A 20946-nucleotide genomic window follows, 5' to 3' on the forward strand; every position below is an offset into this window, starting at 1 on the left:
CTGTTTGGTGTGGAGAGGAGAAGACAGAAAGGATCTAATCAATGCTTATAAATACCTAAGGGCTGGGTGTCAAGGAGGAAGGGACAGGGACAGCCTCTGCTCAGTTGCACCCTGGGATATGACAAGGGGCAATAGATGGAACTCCAGCACAGGAGGTTCCACCTCAACATGAGGAGGAACTTCTTCACTGTGAGGGTCACAGAGCACTGGAGCAGGCTACCCAGAGAGGTTGTGGAGTCTCCTTTTCTGGAGACTTTCAAGACCCATCTGGACACATTCCTGTGTGACTTGCACTGGATACTATGGTCCTGCTCTGGCAGGAGGGTTGGACTCAATCTCCAGTGGTCCCTTCCAACCCCTAACATCCTGTGAGCTTGTGATTCTGTATGGCTTGTCATCAGTAATATTTCTTGAGTAAGATTTTCAAACAGCCAAGCAAATCCTAAGTGACACATGGCCTAATGCAGGTATTTGTGGTGGTAACAAGCAGGGTGTGCAAGACCTGTCAGGTTAGAAATAGAAATGGGAAATGCCAAATGTTGCATAAAGAAATGGCCTCATTGTTAAAGGCAGTGGCTTGCTTCTCAGGGAATTCTTTCTATCTATGTTGGAATGAAACATATCTTTCAGCCAGTTCCCTGTGTGCCCTTTGACTTCAGAATTACTCTGGGGGTTTACTTGGCTGGTTTTGAGTAGAGTTGATAAAAGTGAACTCGTTCTTAATAGTGTCTATCTGAAACAATTGGATGAATGAGATCTATGGCAACATACTCAACATGGAGTCTTCCTATTTAAGCATTAAATCCTCTTCTGCTAAATTCATCTCAGTGTATATATCTCTGTTTTCCCTGTATACTTTGCTTTAAACATCTGCAAACTCCTGTTGGTGCTAGCTGACCACTCAGAAGTTTCTAGGAAATGGGTGGAAGTTGAGACATAGGAAGTTCCTTGGAAACCAGGAGGAAGAATTATTTCCCTGTGAGGGTGACAGAACACTGGAGCAGGCTGCCCAGGGGGGTTGTGGAGTCTCCCTCTCTGGAGATACTCAAGACCTGCCTGGATGTGTTCCTGTGTGAGCTGTTCTTGGTGACCCTGCTCTGGCAGGGGGGTTGGACTGGATGAGCTTTCAAGGTCCCTCCCAGCCCCTAACATTCTTCCCTTCAGGACAAGAGATGTCTTTGACAACAGTTATAGTAACAGTAAGGAATCAGTAGCCAAAGTCCACTGTGAATTCAGCACATTGTGCCACAGCCAGCAGAGCTTGGAATTCAGTATCTGGACTGTGTGGCTTGGTAACTATTATCATTTGGGGAAAATAACCTTGGCTGTGCTGGGTACAATGTGTGGCAGTGTGGCTGCTGGAAAGCAAACACAAGTGGTGAAAGAAGGGTTTTCAGTGAGACAGAGGCTGTGCTTGTGCACATCCAGTGACAAAGGCAATGAATGCAGAAATGAGTGCAGCAAGGGCTTCCTTATTTACTCTTTCCAGTGGTATGAGGGACACTGCCTTCTCTATAGCTTGAGTTGCAGGCTCTGTCTCTCTTAGCTTTACGACTGGTGCACATGAATGAAGAGGCAATTCACAGAAATGGATGTGCCACAAATCAAACTGGATCCAAATTGAACATGAAAAACTACTTTCTTTCTTTTCTTTATTTTAAAAGCTTTTTGAAAGGGTTTTACCACCTTTTACAGAAAAGGTTTTGCTAAATGCACTGAGCAAAATGGTTTCGATGAGACTAAGCCAGAGCAGGGACGTGGGAGAATGAATGGTTCAGGTTGCTTAGGAAAAAAAGAAATGAATATCAAAAATAAAGACAATCCTGGAGCTGGGATTATGGAGGACTAGTAAATTAATTTCTCAGAGCCTACTTTTATATGATTTGGGGAATGTTGCAGGAGTAATGAGAAGCTGAAAATTCAGGCTTCCTTTCTCTTGTCTGACAGAGACATCACATCGGAGATCGTAGCCTTTCCCTGTGTAACATGTTCCTGGATGAGATGGCTAAGCAGGCTCGAAATCTTATCACAGACATTTGCACAGAACAGTGTACACTGAGTGACCAGGTGAGTGTGCTCATCTCTGGTGGACAGCAAGTTGTGCATGGGACAGCAATGTGTCCTGGTGGCCAAGATGGCCAATGGGATCCTGGGGTGCATTGAGAGAAGTGTGTCCAGCAGATCCAGGGAGGTTCTCCTCCCCCTCTACTCTGCCCTGCTGAGACCTCACCTAGAATGTGGCATCCAATTCTGGGCTCCCCAGTTCAAGAGGGACAGGGATCTGCTGGAGAGAGTCCAAGGGAGGCTCCAAGGATGCTGAAGGGACTGGAGCACTGCCTGGGGAGGAGAGGCTGTGAGCCCTGGGGCTGTTTAGTGTGGAGAGGAGAAGACTGAGCGTGGGTCTGATCAATGTCTGTAAATATCTAAGGGCCTGGGGGTCAGGAAGGAAGGGACAGGGATAGGCTCTGCTTACTTGTGCCCTGGGACAGGACAAGAGGCAATGGATGGAAACTCCAGCACAGGAGGTTCCACCTCACCATGAGGAGGAACTTCTTGACTGTGAGGGTCCCAGAGGCCTGGAGCAGGCTGCCCAGAGAGGTTGTGGAGTCTCCTTCTCTGGAGCCTCTCCAGCCCTGCCTGGATGTCTTCCTGTGTGACGTGCTGGATTCTGTGCTCCTGCTCCGGCAGGGGGCTTGGACTTGATGATCTTCTGAGGTCCCTTCCAACCCCTAACACCCTGTGAGCCTGTTTCTAGTTTAATTGTTTCTCTTCAGCTTTCTGAACTTTTATGGCTCTGTTTCCTGTTCACTTTTCCACCCCCACCCCCCTCTCAATTTCTGGGGAGGTTTTCTGTTTATAGAATGAAAGTTGATTTAAAGAAGACTCAGATTAGAGCTGTATAGTTAGTTACCAATGTGTTGCTTGTGGGATGAAGCCTCCACCCAGACCAGAAGCTTATTTTGCATCTCACAGTTGCTCAAAAGTTGGATTTTAATTTGGAGGGGGCTGCTTCTTTCTGTTTGCTAGCTGCTGCCAAAGCATTGTGCCAAAACCATCAGTCAAGCAGTGAACAAGAAGTCAAAAAAACAAACTGGAAAGAAAGGAGAACCTGAAAGGGAGAAACCAGGAGTGGAAAGCATGAGGAAAAACAGATTGGTTGTGACAAAGTAAGCCTCCTCCTCTCTTCTCTTTCACCTTGAAGTCAAAACATGAATGCTTCACATATTGAATGCTTCTTGCTTAGTTTGACTGAGTTGTATTGATTGTAAATACGACAGCTTTGTAGCTGGGGAGCATATGATGCTTCCCAAGCTTGTATGGGAGTCTGAATTCCATTCTGTACAGAACAGGAATATGTGCCTCTTGAATTTATCCCCTCAGCTGTTTCCATTCCTGAGCAGAAAGGATCCCTGTGCACACTGTATCAGGTTTCCTGTGTAGTCATGGGACTTGTGGAAATCCAACAAGTGGATGGCATCTTCAATTCTGCCTTGTTTCAACACTGTTAACTAGGTGAAGTACAGTTTGGGAGGGAAGTTCTGGTTGCCAAAAAGGCAGTTTGCTGGCTGCTGGGGTGGATTTTTGGCTCCAGTGCTTGTACCAGCTGGGGATGGTTTGCTTGTTAGTGGCTACAGAAAAAATGAAAACCCCAGCAAATCAATAACAAGAAAAAAAGCCCAAAAACCTGAGAGAGATAAGAGGAAAGATTTAAAAATACACTTTGGGATATATGAGAAGATGGGGAAGAAAAGGTAGAAGGCAATTGTTCAGAGAGATCAGAGGACAGGATGGGAGAGTGGTAAGGCTCCAGGGAGACCTACTGGTGACCTCCCAGTACCTGAAGGGGGCCTGCAAGAAGGCTGCAGAGAGACTGTTTGCAGAGGCCTGCAGGGACAGGACCAGGGGCAATGGCTTCAAACTAGAGCAGAGCAGATTGAGATTGGATGTTAGGAACAAGTTCTGCAGCATGAGGGTGGTGGAACACTGGAACAGGTTGCCCAGGGAGGTGGTTTGGGTCCCATCCCTGGAGATATTCAAGGTGAGGCTGGAGAGGGCTGTGGGCAGCCTGATCTAGTTGGGGATGTCCCTGCTGACTGCTTTGGGGGTTGCAACTGGATGAGCTTTTGAGCTCCCTGCAAACCCAAACCATTCTGTGATAAAAGTATAAAGAGGAAGGAGGCTAAGAAAAGGAAACAATAAATGTTTAGTGTTGTGGGTAGGAATGCCAAAACACACACACAATGCTGAAAGGGAAGTGGCTTTGCTACAGCTGCAGCAGCCAAACTCCAGAGAACTGTAGAGATCAGAGGAGTTAAGGGAAAAGAACTTCCTTGTAGCTTAAGATACTCTTCCCCAATATGTGTAGGTTTTTAGTACTGGCTGGTAGCAGACATTACTTGTCTTTAGTTCAGTTTGGAGGGGAAAAAAGGCACCTTAACAGACTGCTCTTCTTGAGTTAAAAATAGATAGAACAAGAGGGAAGAGCCTCAAGCTGCAGCAGGGCAGGTTCAGACTGGACAGGAGGAAGAATTTTTTCCCATCAAGAGTGGTCAGGGCTTGGAATGTGCTGCCCAGGGAGGTGGTGGAGTCCCTAAGGCTGGATGTGTTTGAAGGTGTTTTGGCTGTGGTGCCTTGGGACTGTGGTTTAGGGGTGATCCTTGTAGAGCAGGGTTCTGGGTTGGACTTGGTGATCCTGAGGGTCTTCTCCAAGCTGAATGTTTCTGTGATGCTGTGATGTTCGTATTTATGGATGTACTGATGTATGTGTGTGTCTGTATGTGAAGTCACTGTGTGATGCAGATGCCGTTGTAGGATGTTTTCTTACCCATAATACTGTGTTTTAATCAAGCTGGAAAAGCATCTTGAAGTGGAAAGAGATAATGAAGAGTTAGAGCTTTCCCTGTTGTTGAAGCATCATCCACCCAGCACGTGCTTTCCATGCTAATACACACTTATGTTACATATGCTTTTGTCTTTGTTTTTTTTTCTTCCTTTCTTCTTGCCTGTTGTTAAAGCCTGGACAAGCTGCACACTGCACTTTCTGAGCTCTGCTTCTCCATCAATTACGTCCCCAACATGGTGGTTTGGGAGCACACCTTTACCCCCAGGGAATATTTGACATCCCACCTGGAAATCCGCTTCACCAAGTAAGAAAGATGGCAGAGTTAGCGGTGCTCTTCTACAGGATAAGCCTTTTGCTGGTTTGCTGTTGAAATGATTGTCTACTTACAACATAAAATGGGTTTGTAAAGGTGGATTCTGAACATGAGCCAGCAGTGTGCCCAGGTGGCCAAGAAGGCCAATGACATCCTGGCCTGCATCAGGAATAATGTGGCCAGCAGGAGCAGGGAAGTCATTCTGCCCTGTGCTCAGCATGGGTTAGGTCACACCTTGAGTCCTGAGTCCAGTTCTTCTCAACTAAAGAAGGACATTGAGACTCTTGAATGTGTCCAGAGAAGGGCAAGGAGCCTGGGGAGGGGTCTCGAGCACAATCCCTACAAGGAGAGGCTGAGGGAGCTGGGGTTGTTTAGCCTGGAGAAGAGGAGGCTCAGGGGAGACCTCATTGCCATCTACAACTACTGAAGGGAGGTTGTAGCCAGAAGGGGGTTGGTTTCTATTCCCAGGCCACCAACAAGAGAACAAGAGGACACAGTCTCAAGCTGTGCCAGGGGAATTTTAGGCTGGAGGTGAGGAGAAAGTTCTTCCCAGAAAGAGTAATTGGCCATTGGAATGTGCTGCCCAGGGAGGTGGTGGAGTCACCATCACTGGAGGTGTTCAACAAAAGCTTGGATGTGGCACTTGGAGCCATGGTTTAGTTGTCAAGAGGTATTAGGTATTAGGTAATAGGTTGGACTTGATCTCTAAGGTCTTTACTAACCTGGTTGGTTCTGTGATTCTATGATTGTGGAACTCTTAAATCAGTTAAAGTGGTAAGGAAATGATTTGTGCAGACATACACAATTGTTAGTTCTGATTTCCAGGAGAGCCAATGGGATCCTGGGGTGCATTTGATGGAGTGTGTCCAGTGTATCCAGGGGGGTTCTCCTCCCTCTTTACATTGCCCCGGTGAGACCTCCCCTGGAATATTGCATCCAGTTCTGGGCTCCCCAGTTCAGGGGGAACAGGGACCTGCTCGAGAGAGTCCAAGGGAGGGCTCCAAGGATGCTGAAGGGACTGGAGCACTGCCTGGGGAGGAGAGGCTGAGAGCCCTGGGGCTGTTTACTTTGGAGGGAAGACTGAGAGGGGATCTAATCAATCTCTATAAATCTCAGGGCTGGGTGTTCAAGAGGGAGGGGACAGCCTCTGCTCACTTGTGCGCTGGGATAGGACAAGGGGCAGTGGATGGAAACTACAGCACAGGAGGTTCCACCTCAACATGAGGAAGAACTTCTTCACTGTGAGGGTCCCAGAGCCCTGGAGCAGGCTGCCCAGAGAGGTTGTGGAGTCTCCTTCTCTGGAGACTTTCAAAACCCACCAGGGCACATTCCTGTGCAACCTGCTCTGGGTGACCCAACAGAGTGGGCTAGATGATCCTCAGAGGTCCCTTCCAACCCTGACCATTCTATGATTTGGAACTGTTCTAACAGCACTGGGGACATACCTGCATCGATTAGAGTTTTACACATGCAGGTTGGCCAAGTGTTCAGGTCAAGGTTTGGCATGGGAAATGGTGTTTCAGGCCAGGGTTTGGCATGGGAAATGGAGTTTCAGGTCCAGGTTTGGCATGGGAAATGGAGTTTCAGGTCAGGGCTTGGCATGGGAAATGGTGTTTCAGGTCAGGGCTTGGCATGGGAAATGTTTTTTTCAGCTGCATCTTGGTTTAGTTTTGCTAATAATTACTTGTTTCCAACTTTGGTTGGTTGGTTTGTTTCCTAAAAGGTCAATTGTTGGAATGACTATGTACAATCAAGCCACACAAGAGATTGCCAAACCTTCAGAGCTGTTAACCAGTGTAAGAGCCTACATGACAGTCCTGCAGTCAATAGAGAATTACGTGCAGATCGACATCACACGAGTATTTAACAACGTCCTGCTTCAGCAAACCCAGCATTTAGATAGCCATGGGGAGCCCACCATCACCAGCCTGTACACAAACTGGTAAGTAGGTAGATGAACACTTGGCTCCAAGGCTTTTGTTTTACTTAATGAGCAATCTGGAGCTGGAGAACTGGAGTGGGTGGAAATTTTCTGAGCCTCTGACTCGACAAGTTTCTTTCTCCCGACTCCTGTTAAAAGCCCCTTGGCTGGTGGGGCGTGGGAAGCCCCTTGGCTGGTGGGGAGCGGGAAGCCCCTTGGCTGGTGGGGAGCGGGAAGCCCTTTGGCTGCTGGGGAGCGGGGAGCCCTTTGGCTGCTGGGAAGCGGGGAGCCCTTTGGCTGGTGGGGAGCGGGGAGCCCTTTGGCTGGTGGGGAGCGGGGAGCCCTTTGGCTGGTGGGGAGCGGGGAAGCCCTTTGGCTGGTGGGGAGCGGGGAGCCCTTTGGCTGGTGGGGAGCGGGAAGCCCTTTGGCTGGTGGGGAGCGGGGATCCCTTTGGCTGGTGGGGCGCGGGGAGCCCTTTGGCTGGTGGGGAGCGGGGAGCCCTTTGGCTGCTGGGGAGCGGGGAGCCCTTTGGCTGGTGGGGAGCGGGAAGCCCTTTGGCTGGTGGGGAGCGGGGAGCCCTTTGGCTGGTGGGGAGCGGGGAGCCCTTTGGCTGGTGGGGAGCGGGAAGCCCTTTGGCTGCTGGGGAGCGGGAAGCCCTTTGGCTGGTGGGGAGCGGGGAGCCCTTTGGCTGCTGGGGAGCGGGAAGCCCTTTGGCTGCTGGGGAGCGGGAAGCCCTTTGGCTGCTGGGGAGCGGGGATCCCTTTGGCCGCTGGGGAGCGGGAAGCCCTTTGGCTGTTGTGTAGGGTGAGGTGCAGATATTAGTTGAGCTGTGGAAGCAGATGTCTTAGATTAAGAATGGACAGAAATAAAGAGAAGTAAAACGAAGACTTCCTGGTTGAATTGGAGAGAATTACAGGATTATATTCAGAACTACACAGGGAAATACAGAATACATGGACCCTTAACACCTAATACATACAAAGGATACATGAGAACCCCCCCAGAAACCTTCACCCAACCAGACTAAACCACAGACCCCAGTGTTCTGTTTCTCCCCGCTGCTGTTGCCTCCCTTGCATTAGGCCTGAGCAAGCCAAGATTGCACAGGGAAAATTATTCAGACCTCTGAAGGCCACAAAGAGGCTTCCTCCCCCTTTGTTACCAGATAAGGGACTCCCTCTGGAGAGCCAAAAGGAGGGAGAAAAGAGACTGAGTGAAAAGTTCTTCCCAGAAAGAGTAATTTGCCATTGGGATGCGCTGCCCAGGGAGGTGGTGGAGTCACCGTCCCTGGAGGTGTTCGAAAAAGGCTTGGATGTGGCACTTGGAGCCATGGATTTGTTGTTAGGAGGTGTTAGGTAATAGGTTGGACTTGATGATCTCTGAGGTCTTTTCTGACCTGGTTGAACCTGTGATTCTGAGAGTTGGCCTTGCTGCCACCTTATGAAGAGACAGCAGAATTATGGCATTGAATAATAAAGTCACAATTTTCTGGTCCATCCCCTGGACCTTTCTGGTCCTCCTGGAGGACTTAACTGTATGGTTTGTTTTTTTTCCTGAAAGAATCACAGAGAATTTCCTCAAACTACTGCATTAAAGCTGTAGCCCAGAGGCTTTGTGCTGTCCCTTGTCACAGAAGCGTGCCTCGGCTGGAGGACTGAGCCCAGAGAGTGGTGGTGAATGGTGCCACAACCAGCTGGCGGCCAGTCAGTAGTGGAGTCCTCCAGGGATCAGTGCTGGGCCCTGTGCTCTTTAACATCTTTATTGATGATCTGGATGAGGGCATTGAGTCTATCATCAGTAAATTTGCTGATGACACCAAGCTGGGGACAGGAGTTGATCTGCTGGAGGGTAGAGAGGCTCTGCAGAGAGACCTCGACAGGCTGGACAGATGGGCAGAGTCCAAGGGCAGGAGATTGAACACATCCAAGTGCCAGGTTCTGCACATTGGCCACAACAACCCCAGGCAGAGCTACAGGCTGGGGTCAGAGTGGCTGGAGAGCAGCCAGACAGAGAGGTACCTGGGGGTGCTGGATGATGGTAGGCTGAACATGAGCCTGCAGTGTCCCCCAGGCAGCCAAGAGGGCCAATGGCATCCTGGCCTGCATCAAGAACAGTGTGGCCAGCAGGAGCTGGGAGGTCATTCTGCCCCTGTACACTGCACTGGTTAGGCCACACCTTGAGTCCTGTGTCCAGTTCTGGGCTCCTCAGTTTAGGAAGGAGGTTGACTTGCTGGAGCATGTCCAGAGAAGGGCAAGAAAGTTGGTGAGGGGCTTGGAACACAGCCCTGTGAGGAGGGCAACAAAGTTGATGAGGAGCTTGGAACACAGCCCTGTGAGGAGAGGCTGAGGGAGCTGGGACTGCTTGGCCTGGAGAAGAGGAGACTCAGGGGTGACCTTATTGCTCTCTCCAACTACATGAAGGGAGGTTGTAGACAGGCAGAGGTTGGTCTCTTCTCCCAGGCAGCCAGCACCAGAACAAGAGGACACAGTCTCAGGCTGCACCAGGGGAGGTTCAGGCTGGAGGTCAGGAGGAAGTTTTACACAGAGAGAGTGATTGCCCATTGGAATGGGCTGCCTGGGGAGGTGGTGGAGTCACCATCACTGGAGGTGTTCAGGAGGAGACTTGATGGGTTGCTTGGTGCCATGGGTTAGTTGTTTAGGTGGTGTTGGATGATAGGTTGGACTTGATGATCTTGAAGGTCTCTTCCAACCTGGTTTATTCTATTCTATCTGTGTCAAGTCTGTATGCTCCTTTGTCACCTAATGCTTTACCCCTTTCTGATCAGGTATTTGGAAACGTTACTACGGCAAGTCAGCAATGGTCACATAGCCTATTTTCCAGCCATGAAGGCATTTGTGAATTTGCCTACAGAAAATGAGTTGACGTTTAATGCTGAGGAGTACTCTGACATCTCAGGTAAGCTTTGGTGTTTGGCCTGAGTGTTGGCAAGAGACTTACTGTACGTTTGAGTAGCTGGGGTTGAATAGCAGCAGCTCATAGAGCATTCTAGGAGACTAGAGCCATCTAGGAGACTAGATGGCTTGGTCAGCTTTCAGCAGTACTCTGAGTACTAGTTATGGCTTGGTTAGCCTTCAGTGGTACTCTGGGTACTTTTTATGGCTTGGTTAGCCTTCAGTGGTACTCTGGGTACTTTTTGTGGCTTGCTTAGCCATCAGTGGTACTCTGGGTACTTTTTGTGGCTTGGTTAGCCTTCAGCAGTACTCTGGGTACTTTTTATGGCTTGGTTAGCCATCAGTGGTACTCTGGGTACTTTTATTTGTGCTGCCCCTGCCTTGAGGGAGCTCACTTTGCCTCTTTTGGGTCCCAGCAGTCTAGTTGCATTTAAACTTACAGGTGTAGGTATGTGATGTGTTGGTGACTGGCTGCTTCACTTCTCATGCCTAAAACTACTTGGTAGTAAAACTCTTTTGCAATTCCAACACCACGGCTAGATATGTGACAGGCATCAAATAACTGAAGGAGGAATGTTTGCAGCAGAACAGTTTGTTTTGTTTCTCAGAAATGAGAGCCCTGTCTGAACTTCTGGGACCATATGGCATGAAGTTCCTAAGTGAAAGTCTGATGTGGCACATTTCTTCACAGGTTGCTGAGCTGAAGGTAACCTTGGGGAAACTGGTGGGTGGGACGTGGGGGTAGTTGTCTGTGTAAGTTTCCTTTAAGTTATTTCATAGCTGTGCTTCTGCCCTGCCATCATGTTGAAAGGACTGCAGCTAACTGCTGAAGCTGTGACTTGATTCTTGCACATGCAGTACATGAGTAACACACATTCTTCAGCAGCTGCACAGACAGAACTTCTTGCAGGCTCTGTGCATTTCTATGTTACATCTCCTCAGTTAGGAATCACAGAATTATCGGGGTTGGAAGGGTCCTCAAGGATCAGCCAGTTCCAGCCCCCCTGCCATGGCCAGGGACACCTCACACTACAGCAGCTTGCTCACAGCCACATCCAGCCTGGCCTTCAACACCTCCAGGCATGAGGCTTCCACCACCTCCCTGGGCAACCTCTGCCAGTCTCTCACCACCCTCATGGGGAAGAACTTCTTCCTGACATCCAATCTCAATCTACCCACTTTTAGTTTTGCTCCATTCCCCACAGTCCTGTCACTCCCTGACACCCTCAAAAGTCCCTCCCCAGCTTTCCTGTAGCCCCCTTCAGATACTGGAAGGCCACAAGAAGGTCTCCTTGGAGCCTTCTCTTCTCCACACTGAACAACCCCAACTCTCTCAGTCTGTCTCCACAGCAGAGCAGCTCCAGCCCTCTGCTCATCCTCGTGGCCCTTCTCTGGACACCTTCCAGCACCTCCAGATCCTTCCTGGAATAGAGGCTCCAGAACTGGACACAGTGCTCCATAATCTTAGCAGAATGGAGCAGAGGGGGAGAATCCCCTCCCTGGCCCTGCTGGCCACACTTCTCTTGCTGCAGCCCAGGCTGTGGTTGGCTTTCTGGGCTGCAAGTGCTCACTGCTGGCTCCTGTTGAGCTTCTCATCCTCCAGCACCCTCAGATCCTTTTCTTCAGGGCTGCTGTCAAGCCAGTCCCTGCCCAGCCTATATTGTTGCTATATAAACAAGTCTCTTCATCATCAACAGGAGGAGAAATGCTGCTCAAGGATTTCCACCTTGCATGGCTAAATTTTCTGTCTAAATTTACTCTGTTGACTCTAAATTTAGCATGAAAATCTCAACTTTATCTATAATGACTTTCTATAATATGTGGATTAGCATCTGTTTGTTCAGTTTACATGGGTGGGAGACTTCAGGTCTCTTTCCTTTCTTAGTTTTCCTCATTGTTAGACCTGTCTTTACCTCTGGTTGAACAGTACCCATTTATTATACATGTCTGCATTCTGATACATAAACCTGATACTTAATCATGGATCTGGGTTGGAAGGGACCTCCCAAAACTCATCCAGTTCAACCCCTCTGCAGTCAGCAGTGACATCCCCAACTAGATCAGGTTGCCCACAGCCCTCTCCAGCCTCACCTTAATATGTCCAGGGATGGGGCCTCAACCACCTGCCTGGGCAACCTGTTCAAGTCGGTGCCATGGAAACAAAAAAGGGAGAGCTGGGCATGTGAAGGAGGCTGGCTGCATGATACTCAAAACAGTGAACAATGACAAGGCAGCACTTCCAGCCTGTGTGATTAACTCTTTCTGCAAAAAGGTTTTAATTACATTTAATCAGGTGTACTACTTTCCCAGGCTACTCATGCTTTAATATTAACTTTGCTTTTCATGTGACTTGCATTTGCAGTGACATTTCCAAACTTAATTCCAGGTTATTATTACATCTAATAATTTTCAAGTTGTTTAACCACTAATTAAAGTAAGGAATTTTTTTTTTAGTTCTTCTTGTTTTTCTCTCTCCCCCCCCCCTTTTTCTCTCTCCCCCCCCTTTTTCTCTCCTCCCCCCCCTTTTTCTCTCTCCCCCCCCTTTTTCTCTCTCCCCCCCCTTTTTCTCTCTCCCCCCCCTTTTTCTCTCTCCCCCCCCTTTTTCTCTCTCCCCCCCCCTTTTTCTCTCTCCCCCCCCTTTTTCTCTCTCCCCCCCCCCTTTTTCTCTCTCCCCCCCTTTTTCTCTCTCCCCCCCCTTTTTCTCTCTCTCCCCCCCCTTTTTCTCTCTCCCCCCCCTTTTTCTCTCTCCCCCCCCTTTTTCTCTCTCCCCCCCCTTTTTTCTCTCTCCCCCCCCTTTTTCTCTCTCACCCCCCCTTTTTCTCTCTCCCCCCCCTTTTTCTCTCTCCCCCCCCTTTTTCTCTCTCCCTCCCCTTTTTCTCTCTCCCCCCCCTTTTTCTCTCTCCCCCCCTTTTTCTCTCTCCCCCCCTTTTTCTCTCTCTCCCCCCCTTTTTCTCTCTCCCCCCCCTTTTTCTCTCTCCCCCCCCCTTTTTCTCTCTCCCCCCCTTTTTCTCTCTCCCCCCCCTTTTTCTCTCTCCCCCCCCTTTTTCCTCTCTCCCCCCCCTTTTTCTCTCTCTCCCCCCCCTTTTTCTCTCTTCCACCCCCTTTTTCTCTCTCCCCCCCCTTTTTCTCTCTCCCCCCCCCTTTTTCTCTCTTCCCCCCCCTTTTTCTCTCTCCCCCCCCCTTTTTCTCTCTCCCCCCCCTTTTTCTCTCTCCCCCCCCTTTTTCTCTCTCCCCCCCCTTTTTCTCTCTCCCCACCCCTTTTTCTCTCTCCCCCCCTTTTCTCTCTCTCCCCCCCCTTTTCTCTCTCCCCCCCCTTTTTCTCTCTCCCCCCCCTTTTTCTCTCTCCCCCCCCTTTTCTCTCTCCCCCCCCTTTTTATATACCAGGCCTTTAAAAGTGCAAGGCTTTAATATATTCCACCTTACAGTTTCAGAGATCTTGTTCTCTCTCAGTACACACTCTGAATTTCAGTGCTGCTGGTTCCTGGGGCCTATGATCACAGAGCCACAGAATATATTTGATTGCAGGAGACCTTTGAGATCATCCATTCCAGCCCTTCAACCCAACACTGCAGGGTCAAGATGATCTCTTGAAAGATTTGAAACTTGATATTCAAGGAGGATGGAAAGGGTCCAGAGAAGGGCCACAAGAATGATCAGAGGACTGGCAGCCCTGACATATGAAGGGAGGCTGAGAGAGGTTTGTTCAGCTTTAAGAAGAGAAAGCTTAGGGGAGACCTCATAACCGTGGACAAGGACATGAAGGGCAGCTCTCATGAGGGAGGCTTCCTTTGTACAGAGTCCCATGGTGAAGCCAAGGGGCACTGGGCACAAGCTGCTACTGGGAAGAGTCAGACTGGATGCCAGAAAACTATTTTCTCACCATTCAGACTATTAGACATTGGAACAAACTCCCAAGGGAGGTGGTGGATTCCCCCTACATTAGATAGTTTGAAGGCCCAGCTCGACAGGATGCTGGGTCAGCTCATTTAAACTTACCCTGAAAGGTTGGATTTGGGATGATCCTTGAGGTCCCTTCCAGCCTGGAATGCTGTGAATCAATGAATTTCATGCAGTGGCACAGCTTAAGGGGGAGGGGCTGCTCATGCTTTCCAAGCTCCTGCAAGAGCACACTCAGCTCAGCAGCCCTGACCTGAGTGACCACCTGGAGAGGATAATTGATTCCTTATGCCCCATTTCAATTTTTGAGTTGCAGGATGAGCCTTGCCAGGTGTGAACACTTGATTTTCACATGAAGTTCTCTAACTCCTGCCTGTGCACCCAGCACCATCTGGCACGTTTCATAACAAAGCCATGGGGCAGATGTCTGTTGGTTGCTGCTGCGTTTGCTTACCGTGGAGCTGTCATTTTCCCCCCTCACCCAGCACAATTTGTACTGTAGCTCTGTGTATTTTATATTTTTAAAGCAGCTTTAAATTGTCTCTGGAGCTTTGTTGTTTGCTGCTGCCTCCCTGAGTTGTGTTGTTTCCTGATCCCGCTAAGGGTAATGCTGTAGATCCCCATGCACATGACCACATATTTGGAGGGTGGAAAAAGACCCCAAAAGTAATAAAATGGTTCATCTCTTTGGCTGCCATGCAGCTGGCTTAGCAAGAGAGCACTGAGATACATCTGGGTTTGTGAGGAGGAAGCAATGAGAGGGCAGAGTGGGGAGTTTATTAAGAGGAGGAGCTGCTCATGCTTTCCAAGCTCCTGCAAGAGCACACCCAGCTCAGCAACCCTGACCTGCCTCACCACCTGGACAGGATAATTGGTTCCTTATGCCCCATTTCAATTTTTTGAGTTGTAGGATGCTTGCTCACTTCCCACAGTGGGACCAAGTGTTGGGTTTGTATCTGGAGCTTCAGCCTAGGGTGAAGAGGATGAGGTTGCAGCAATTTTCAGTAACTGTTTGAACTGTATTCCAGCATGTTCATTTTAAACCTGTAAACCAATCCACTGGTTATCACAGTGCATTAGAGGTTGGAAGGGACCTCTAGAGATCATCCAGTCCAAACCCCCTGCCAGAGCAGGCTCACTCATGGGGAGCCTGCACATGAAGGCATCCAGGTGGGGTTGAAAGGCTCCAGAGAAGGAGACTCCACAACCTTTCTGAGAAGCCTGCTCCAGGCCTCCAGCACACTCACTGCAAAGAAGTTTCTCCTCATGTTCAGCTGAAACCTTCTCTCTTCAAGTTTGTCTCCATTGGTCCTTTGCTCATTGCTGTGCACTGTCTGAAAGAGCTTGTCCCCCTCCACTTGACCCCAGCCCTCAGCTCTTGATAGACATTGATCAGATCCCCTCTCAGCCTTCTCTTCTCCAGAATAAACAGCCCCAGGGCTCTCAGTCTCTCTCATAGGGGAGATGCTCAAGTCCCCTAAGCATCCATGTGTTTTATGAAGCTGAAAGCTTGACTCACTACCAGTGTGCGTGGGCTATTGGCCTGCAGTCTAGCCTTCTGGAGAGCTTTGAGGGATTTAAATGTCACATATCTGCCAAGCTCTGATCCATCAGTTGGTCTAAAATGGCCCAGCTTGATTTCAGTGCAAACCAGCCTTACTTTGCCTTTTAGTGTGCCTCTGTGCATGCACATGTGCACATGTTCCTGAAGGAGGTTAGTTTCATAGAGTCACAGAATCAACCAGGTTGGAAAAGACCTCAGAGATCATCAACTCCAACCTATTACCTAATAGCTCCTGGCAACTAAACCGTGCCTCCAAGTGCCACATCCAAGCCTTTTTTGACCACCAGGGATGGTGACTCCACCACCTCCCTGGACAGCCCATCCCAATGGCCAATTACTCTTTCTGGAAAGAACTTTATCCTCAACTCCAGCCTAAACTTCCCCTGGCACAGCTTGAGACTGTGTCCTCTTGTTCTGGTGCTGATTGCCTAGGAGAAGAGACCAACCCTCACCTGGCTACAACCTCCCTTCAGGGAGTTGTAGACAGCAATGAGGTCTCCCCTGAGCCTCCTCTTCTCCAGGCTAAGCAACCCCAGCTCCCTCAGCCTCTCCTCACAGGGCTGTGCTCCAGACCCCTCCCCAGCTTTGTTGCCCTTCTCTGGACACCTTCCAGCATCTCAACATCTTTCCTAAACTGAGTGGCCCAGAACTGGACACAGGACTCAAGGTGTGGCCTAACCAGTGTAGTGTACAGGGGCACAATGACTTCCCTGCTCCTGCTGGTCATACTGTTCCTGATGCAGGCCAGAATGCCATTGGCCATCTTGGCCACCTGGGCACACTGCTGGCTCATGTTCAGCCAGCTGTCAATCAGGTCCCTCTCTGCCTGGCTGCCCTCCAGCCACTCTGACCCTAGCCTGTAGCACTGCATGGGGTTGTTGTTGCCAAAGTGCAGAACCTGACACTTGCTACATCTTGTTGAGCTTATGTCTTCTTTTCTCACTGAAGACAAGAATGAAATTGGGAAGAGTGGTGCATTATGGATAGGTTTGATTTTTATGGGAGCAGCGTGACCGTGACACAGTGTAATTTAAACTCAAGAGAGTCAAGTTTTTGGACAGGCCTGAGTTGCACAAGCTACTTGTCTAGGAGGTGGGAGAAAAACACAGAGCACTTTGTATTTCATGGCAGCATTATAGTTTCAGTTGTGGTGTTGTTTTCTGCTCCTGTGGTCACAGGAATGTTTACTCAGAAATTTAATCTCCCTGCTGGCCAGTTGCTGTGTTTTTGCCCTGTTTTCAGAAAAGTAAAGTAACATAAAACTATTGAAGCAGCTAGCAGAGCTATGAAAGGCCTTAAATAGCTGGATCCTTAGCAGTAGATCCCTGCACTTAAGTATTTTCCTACATTTCATATCTTAAATTGTATTCTAGGCTTGTAAGTGGCCTACATGTTTGATGAATCATAGATTTGTCAGGGTTGGAAGGGACCTCAAGTGTCATCCAGTCAGATCCCCCCTGCCATGGCCAGGGACACCTCACACTACAGCAGCTTGCTCACAGCCACATCCAGCCTGGCCTGAAAAACATTCAGGGTTGAGGCTTCCACCACCTCCCTGGGCAACCTCTGCCAGTCTCTCACCACCCTCATGGGGAAGAACTTCTTCCTAACATCCAATCTCAATCTACCCATTTATAGTTTTGCTCCATTCCCCCCAGTCCTGTCACTCCCTGGCACCCTCAAAAGTCCCTCCCCAGCTTTCCTGTAGCCCTCTTCAGATACTGGAAGGCCACAAGAAGGTCTCCTTGGAGCCTTCTCTTCTCCAGACTGAACAACCCCAACTCTCTCAGTCTGTCTCCACAGCAGAGCAGCTCCAGCCCTCTGCTCATCCTCTTGGCCCTTCTCTGGACACCTTCCAGCACCTCCAGATCCTTCCTGGAATAGAGGCTCCAGAACTGGACACAGTGCTCCATAATCTTAGCAGAATGGAGCAGAGGGGGAGAATCCCCTCCCTGGCCCTGCTGGCCACACTTCTCTTGCTGCAGCCCAGGCTGTGGTTGGCTTTCTGGGCTGCAAGTGCTCACTGCTGGCTCCTCTTGAGTTTCTCATCCACTATGGAGAGTAGTTTCTCCTAGTCTTTCCTCATTGCTCGTTTTGTTTCTGCTGCCTGGTAATTAAGATGGATTGGAATGTATCCATCTGAATAATGGAGGTCAATGACAGCTAATAATGGATATCAACTCTCAGTAATAACTTTGGAAGACAATCCTAATGTCTTCTGTTCTTCCTCCCATCTTTCAGATCTTTTCTACCTTGATACTATGTAGTTTAGAAAGGACTAAATGAAATAGTCTTTGAAAGAAAGGCATCACTCTCTCCATTGGCCCTCCAGGAGGATACAAGAGATCTAAATTTTCTTAGCTGCTGGTTGTCCACTACCTAAAGAGAGACAACCCCATTTTCCATTTCTGAAGCAGATTACTTGGCATTCAACCTGCAAGACATTTCTGTAAGAAGAAAGCAGCAATTTCTGGCTGGAAGAGAGTTTAAAAATACTACTTGGCACAACCTGAGTTCCTCAGCCTAGCAAGAAAAGGCCTTTTTGGATGTGACATTTCAGAGATGTGATTATGCAATCACTGCAGTTTGCATTTAAATGTGCTGCATAGCTGGGGACTTATTTCAGGCAAGTTATTAAAATCACCCTAATGCCACAAGTTGCCTGCATGGGAGTTTACAAATTAGAAACAGACAAACATTTGGGGGTTTTTTTCCCCTCTTTCTTTTGGTCCAACTGACATTCATAAAAAACAGCTTTGCACTTTTAGGTTAACTGCTTCAGGCTAAGGTGTTTGGGCTTGAATGTGAATGGTTTTATTTCATGTTATAATGGAAGGAAAGTTCAGGTGAATTGCCCCCAGATTTGACAGTCTGACTCTTACATTCAGCATTCCACTTCTCAGTTTTACCAGCAGTGAGCTTCTAATCTTTACAGCCTAAATCCATGTTACAGTTTGGAACTAAGACGTTAGTTGTAAACAGCAGTTTCCAGAGGTTTCACAGAATGTTAGGGGCTGGAAGGGACCTCTTCTCCCAGGCAACCTGTGACAGAAGGAGAGGACCCAGTCTTAAGCTGGGGAGGTTTAGGTTGGATCTTAGGAAGAAATTCTTCCCAGAAACAGAGATTGGCCTTTGGAATGTGCTGTCCAGGGAGGTGATGGAGTCAACATCACTGGAAGTGTTTAAAAAGAGACTGGATGAGGCACTGGGTGGATTGATTGGATGGTGTTGGGTTGGACTTGATGATCTCAAAGGCCTTTTCCAACCTGGTTAATTCTGTATTCTGAATGCTCATCTAGTCCAACCCCCCTGCCAGAGCAGGATCACCTAGAGCAGATGACACAGCAACACATCCAGGTGGGTTTTGAATACCTCCAGAACCCTCTTGGGCAGCCTGGTCCAGGGCTCTGTGACCCTCACAGTGAAATAATTCTTCCTTCTGGTTTCCATGAAACTTACTATGCCTCAACTTCCACCATTGCCCCTTGTGCTGGCATCACCCAGCAGAGCCTGGCCTTTTATACTTTTATATTTAATTTCTTTTTCTAAATACAACTCCACTTTTACTTCCAAGTTCTGAGTGTGGTGAATTTGCTCTGGGAGGCAGATTCTAAAGGAAGTTATTGGGAGGATCCAATCCAACCCATAACACTCGAGAAAGGAGCAACCAAAAGAAGGGATGACTTTGTGAATCTCTGCTTTTATTGATATCAATGTACTTAACCAAAAGATGAGCAGCACAAGGAGCTGTTGTCTGGTTTTAAGGAGTTTCTGTCACTTGCTTTAAGAAGTTGTGTGGATGGAATATAAAAATCATGGGGATCTACTTCTCTGCTTTTTGATTCCAAGCATTTGCTTTTGTGAAGAGCAGTACCTGAGAATAATAGTGATAGTGTAGACCTGTTGAGAGCAAAGAATCACAGAAACCATCCAGAAGCTGATCCAGTCCAATCAGAGACGCTCATCCAGTCCAACCCTGTCCCTGCACTGCAGGGTCAACACCAAACCATGTCTCTAAACACCAGCTCCACAGGTTGCTTGAACACCTCCAGGGATGGTGACTCCAGCACTGCCCTGGGCAGACCATTCCAATAGCTGAGAGCCCTCTCTGGCAAGAAATATTTCCTAGCATCCAGCCTGAACCTCCCCTGGGGCAATTTGGAACCATTTCCTCTGGTCCTGTTGCTTGTCATCAAGGGGAAGAGGCTGCCCCCTTTCCTCACTCCAACCTCCCTCCAGGCTGTTGTAGAGAGCAGTGAGGTAGAACCCCCTCTCCTCACTCCAACCTCCCTCCAGGCTGTTGTAGAGAGCAGTGAGGTGGAACTGTAGTCAGTGAGTTTAGTTGTCTGACAGACATAAATATCCTAAACCCATGCATTGATCCTGTTCACATCCTGGAATCTGCTGCTGACCTGAAGCCTTCCTTCCCTTCCAGAAACTCGTGGTGGAGAACGTTGAAGTTCTGACGCAAATGAGGACCAGCTTCGACAAGCCAGACCAGATGGCAGCACTATTTAAAAGATTATCATGTGGGTAACTAACAAGGGCCTACTAAAGAGAAAAGAGCTAGTTGTGATGTGTGGCTTTGTAAAGAAAAGGGGAAAAGCTAATTTCTCCATGCTGAGTATACCCAAGCAGGAAAGTGTAGGTGAGCTTGGAGAAACTGATGCCTCTTTTCAGATTTTCCAGTCTCAATGTGCAGACAAAAGGAGATTTCAGTGTGCATTAGTGCACAGGCACTGTAGCAGCGATCACAGAATGTTAGGGGTTGATAGGGACCTCCAGAGATCATCCAGTCCAACCCCCCCTGCCAGAGCAGGGTAGGTCACCCAGGAATGCATCCAGGTGAGGTGGGTCTGGAATGTCTCCAGTGAAGGAGACTCCACAACCTCTCTGTGTAAGGAACATAAGTAATCATTTTAAACAAACAAACAAACAAATACTGTAAAGAGATGGTTGTGGCCTCAAGGAAACACAGAACCCAGTGTTAGCATCCAGCATTGTCAGCTGCAACAGGCTTCATTCCATGACAGGGTTAACAGGATATAGTCATCTGCTGAAAATCCCATCCTCAACTCAGGCTATAAACCCCTGCTTAAGCACTATTTATTTTGGCTCTTGTAAGGAATGCCTTTGTCTCAGTACCTCTCTCAGTATTCTGTTCAATGCTTTGGTTTCTTTCCTTCTGTTGTTTTTAGAGAAAGTTTGTGTTCACTCTTGTTCTCCTTTCTGTTCAGCTGTGGACAGTGTGTTGAAGAGAATGACCATCATTGGTGTTATCTTGTCCTTCCGCTCCTTGGCCCAGGAAGCACTTAGAGATGTAAGCAATTTACTGAAGGTCTTCTGATTCATTTTCACTGCATTTGATGTAATGGAATTACAGAGGATTTGGAGCTTCACTGTTTTGGAGTGCCACCTCTTAAAAGGTTGGCATGTGGGTAAAATGGTGATACTCAGCTACGTCTGAAGCTGGGATTGCAAATTGGGGAGTGAGGG

The 20946-nt window shown here is 48.6% G+C and overlaps 1 protein-coding gene across 4 annotated transcripts in view; it reads left to right on the top strand.

Annotated features, from left to right (window-relative positions):
• The window catches only part of NCKAP1 (NCK associated protein 1), a 112458-nt gene that overhangs the window by 66277 nt on the left and 25235 nt on the right, over nucleotides 1-20946 (top strand). For all 4 annotated transcript variants that reach the window (XM_068137830.1, XM_068137831.1, XM_068137832.1 and 1 more), the window contains 8 exons: nucleotides 1948-2067; nucleotides 3028-3167; nucleotides 5016-5147; nucleotides 6880-7098; nucleotides 9863-9993; nucleotides 10598-10695; nucleotides 19886-19979; nucleotides 20688-20770. In XM_068137830.1, the coding sequence (XP_067993931.1) occupies nucleotides 1948-2067; nucleotides 3028-3167; nucleotides 5016-5147; nucleotides 6880-7098; nucleotides 9863-9993; nucleotides 10598-10695; nucleotides 19886-19979; nucleotides 20688-20770 (1017 nt within the window). The remainder of the gene's footprint in view (nucleotides 1-1947; nucleotides 2068-3027; nucleotides 3168-5015; nucleotides 5148-6879; nucleotides 7099-9862; nucleotides 9994-10597; nucleotides 10696-19885; nucleotides 19980-20687; nucleotides 20771-20946) is intronic.

The sequence above is a fragment of the Melanerpes formicivorus genome, unplaced genomic scaffold (assembly GCF_026170545.1).
Source record: "Melanerpes formicivorus ecotype bairdi unplaced genomic scaffold, bMelFor1.0.p_v2 SCAF_5, whole genome shotgun sequence".
NCBI lineage: Eukaryota > Metazoa > Chordata > Aves > Piciformes > Picidae > Melanerpes > Melanerpes formicivorus.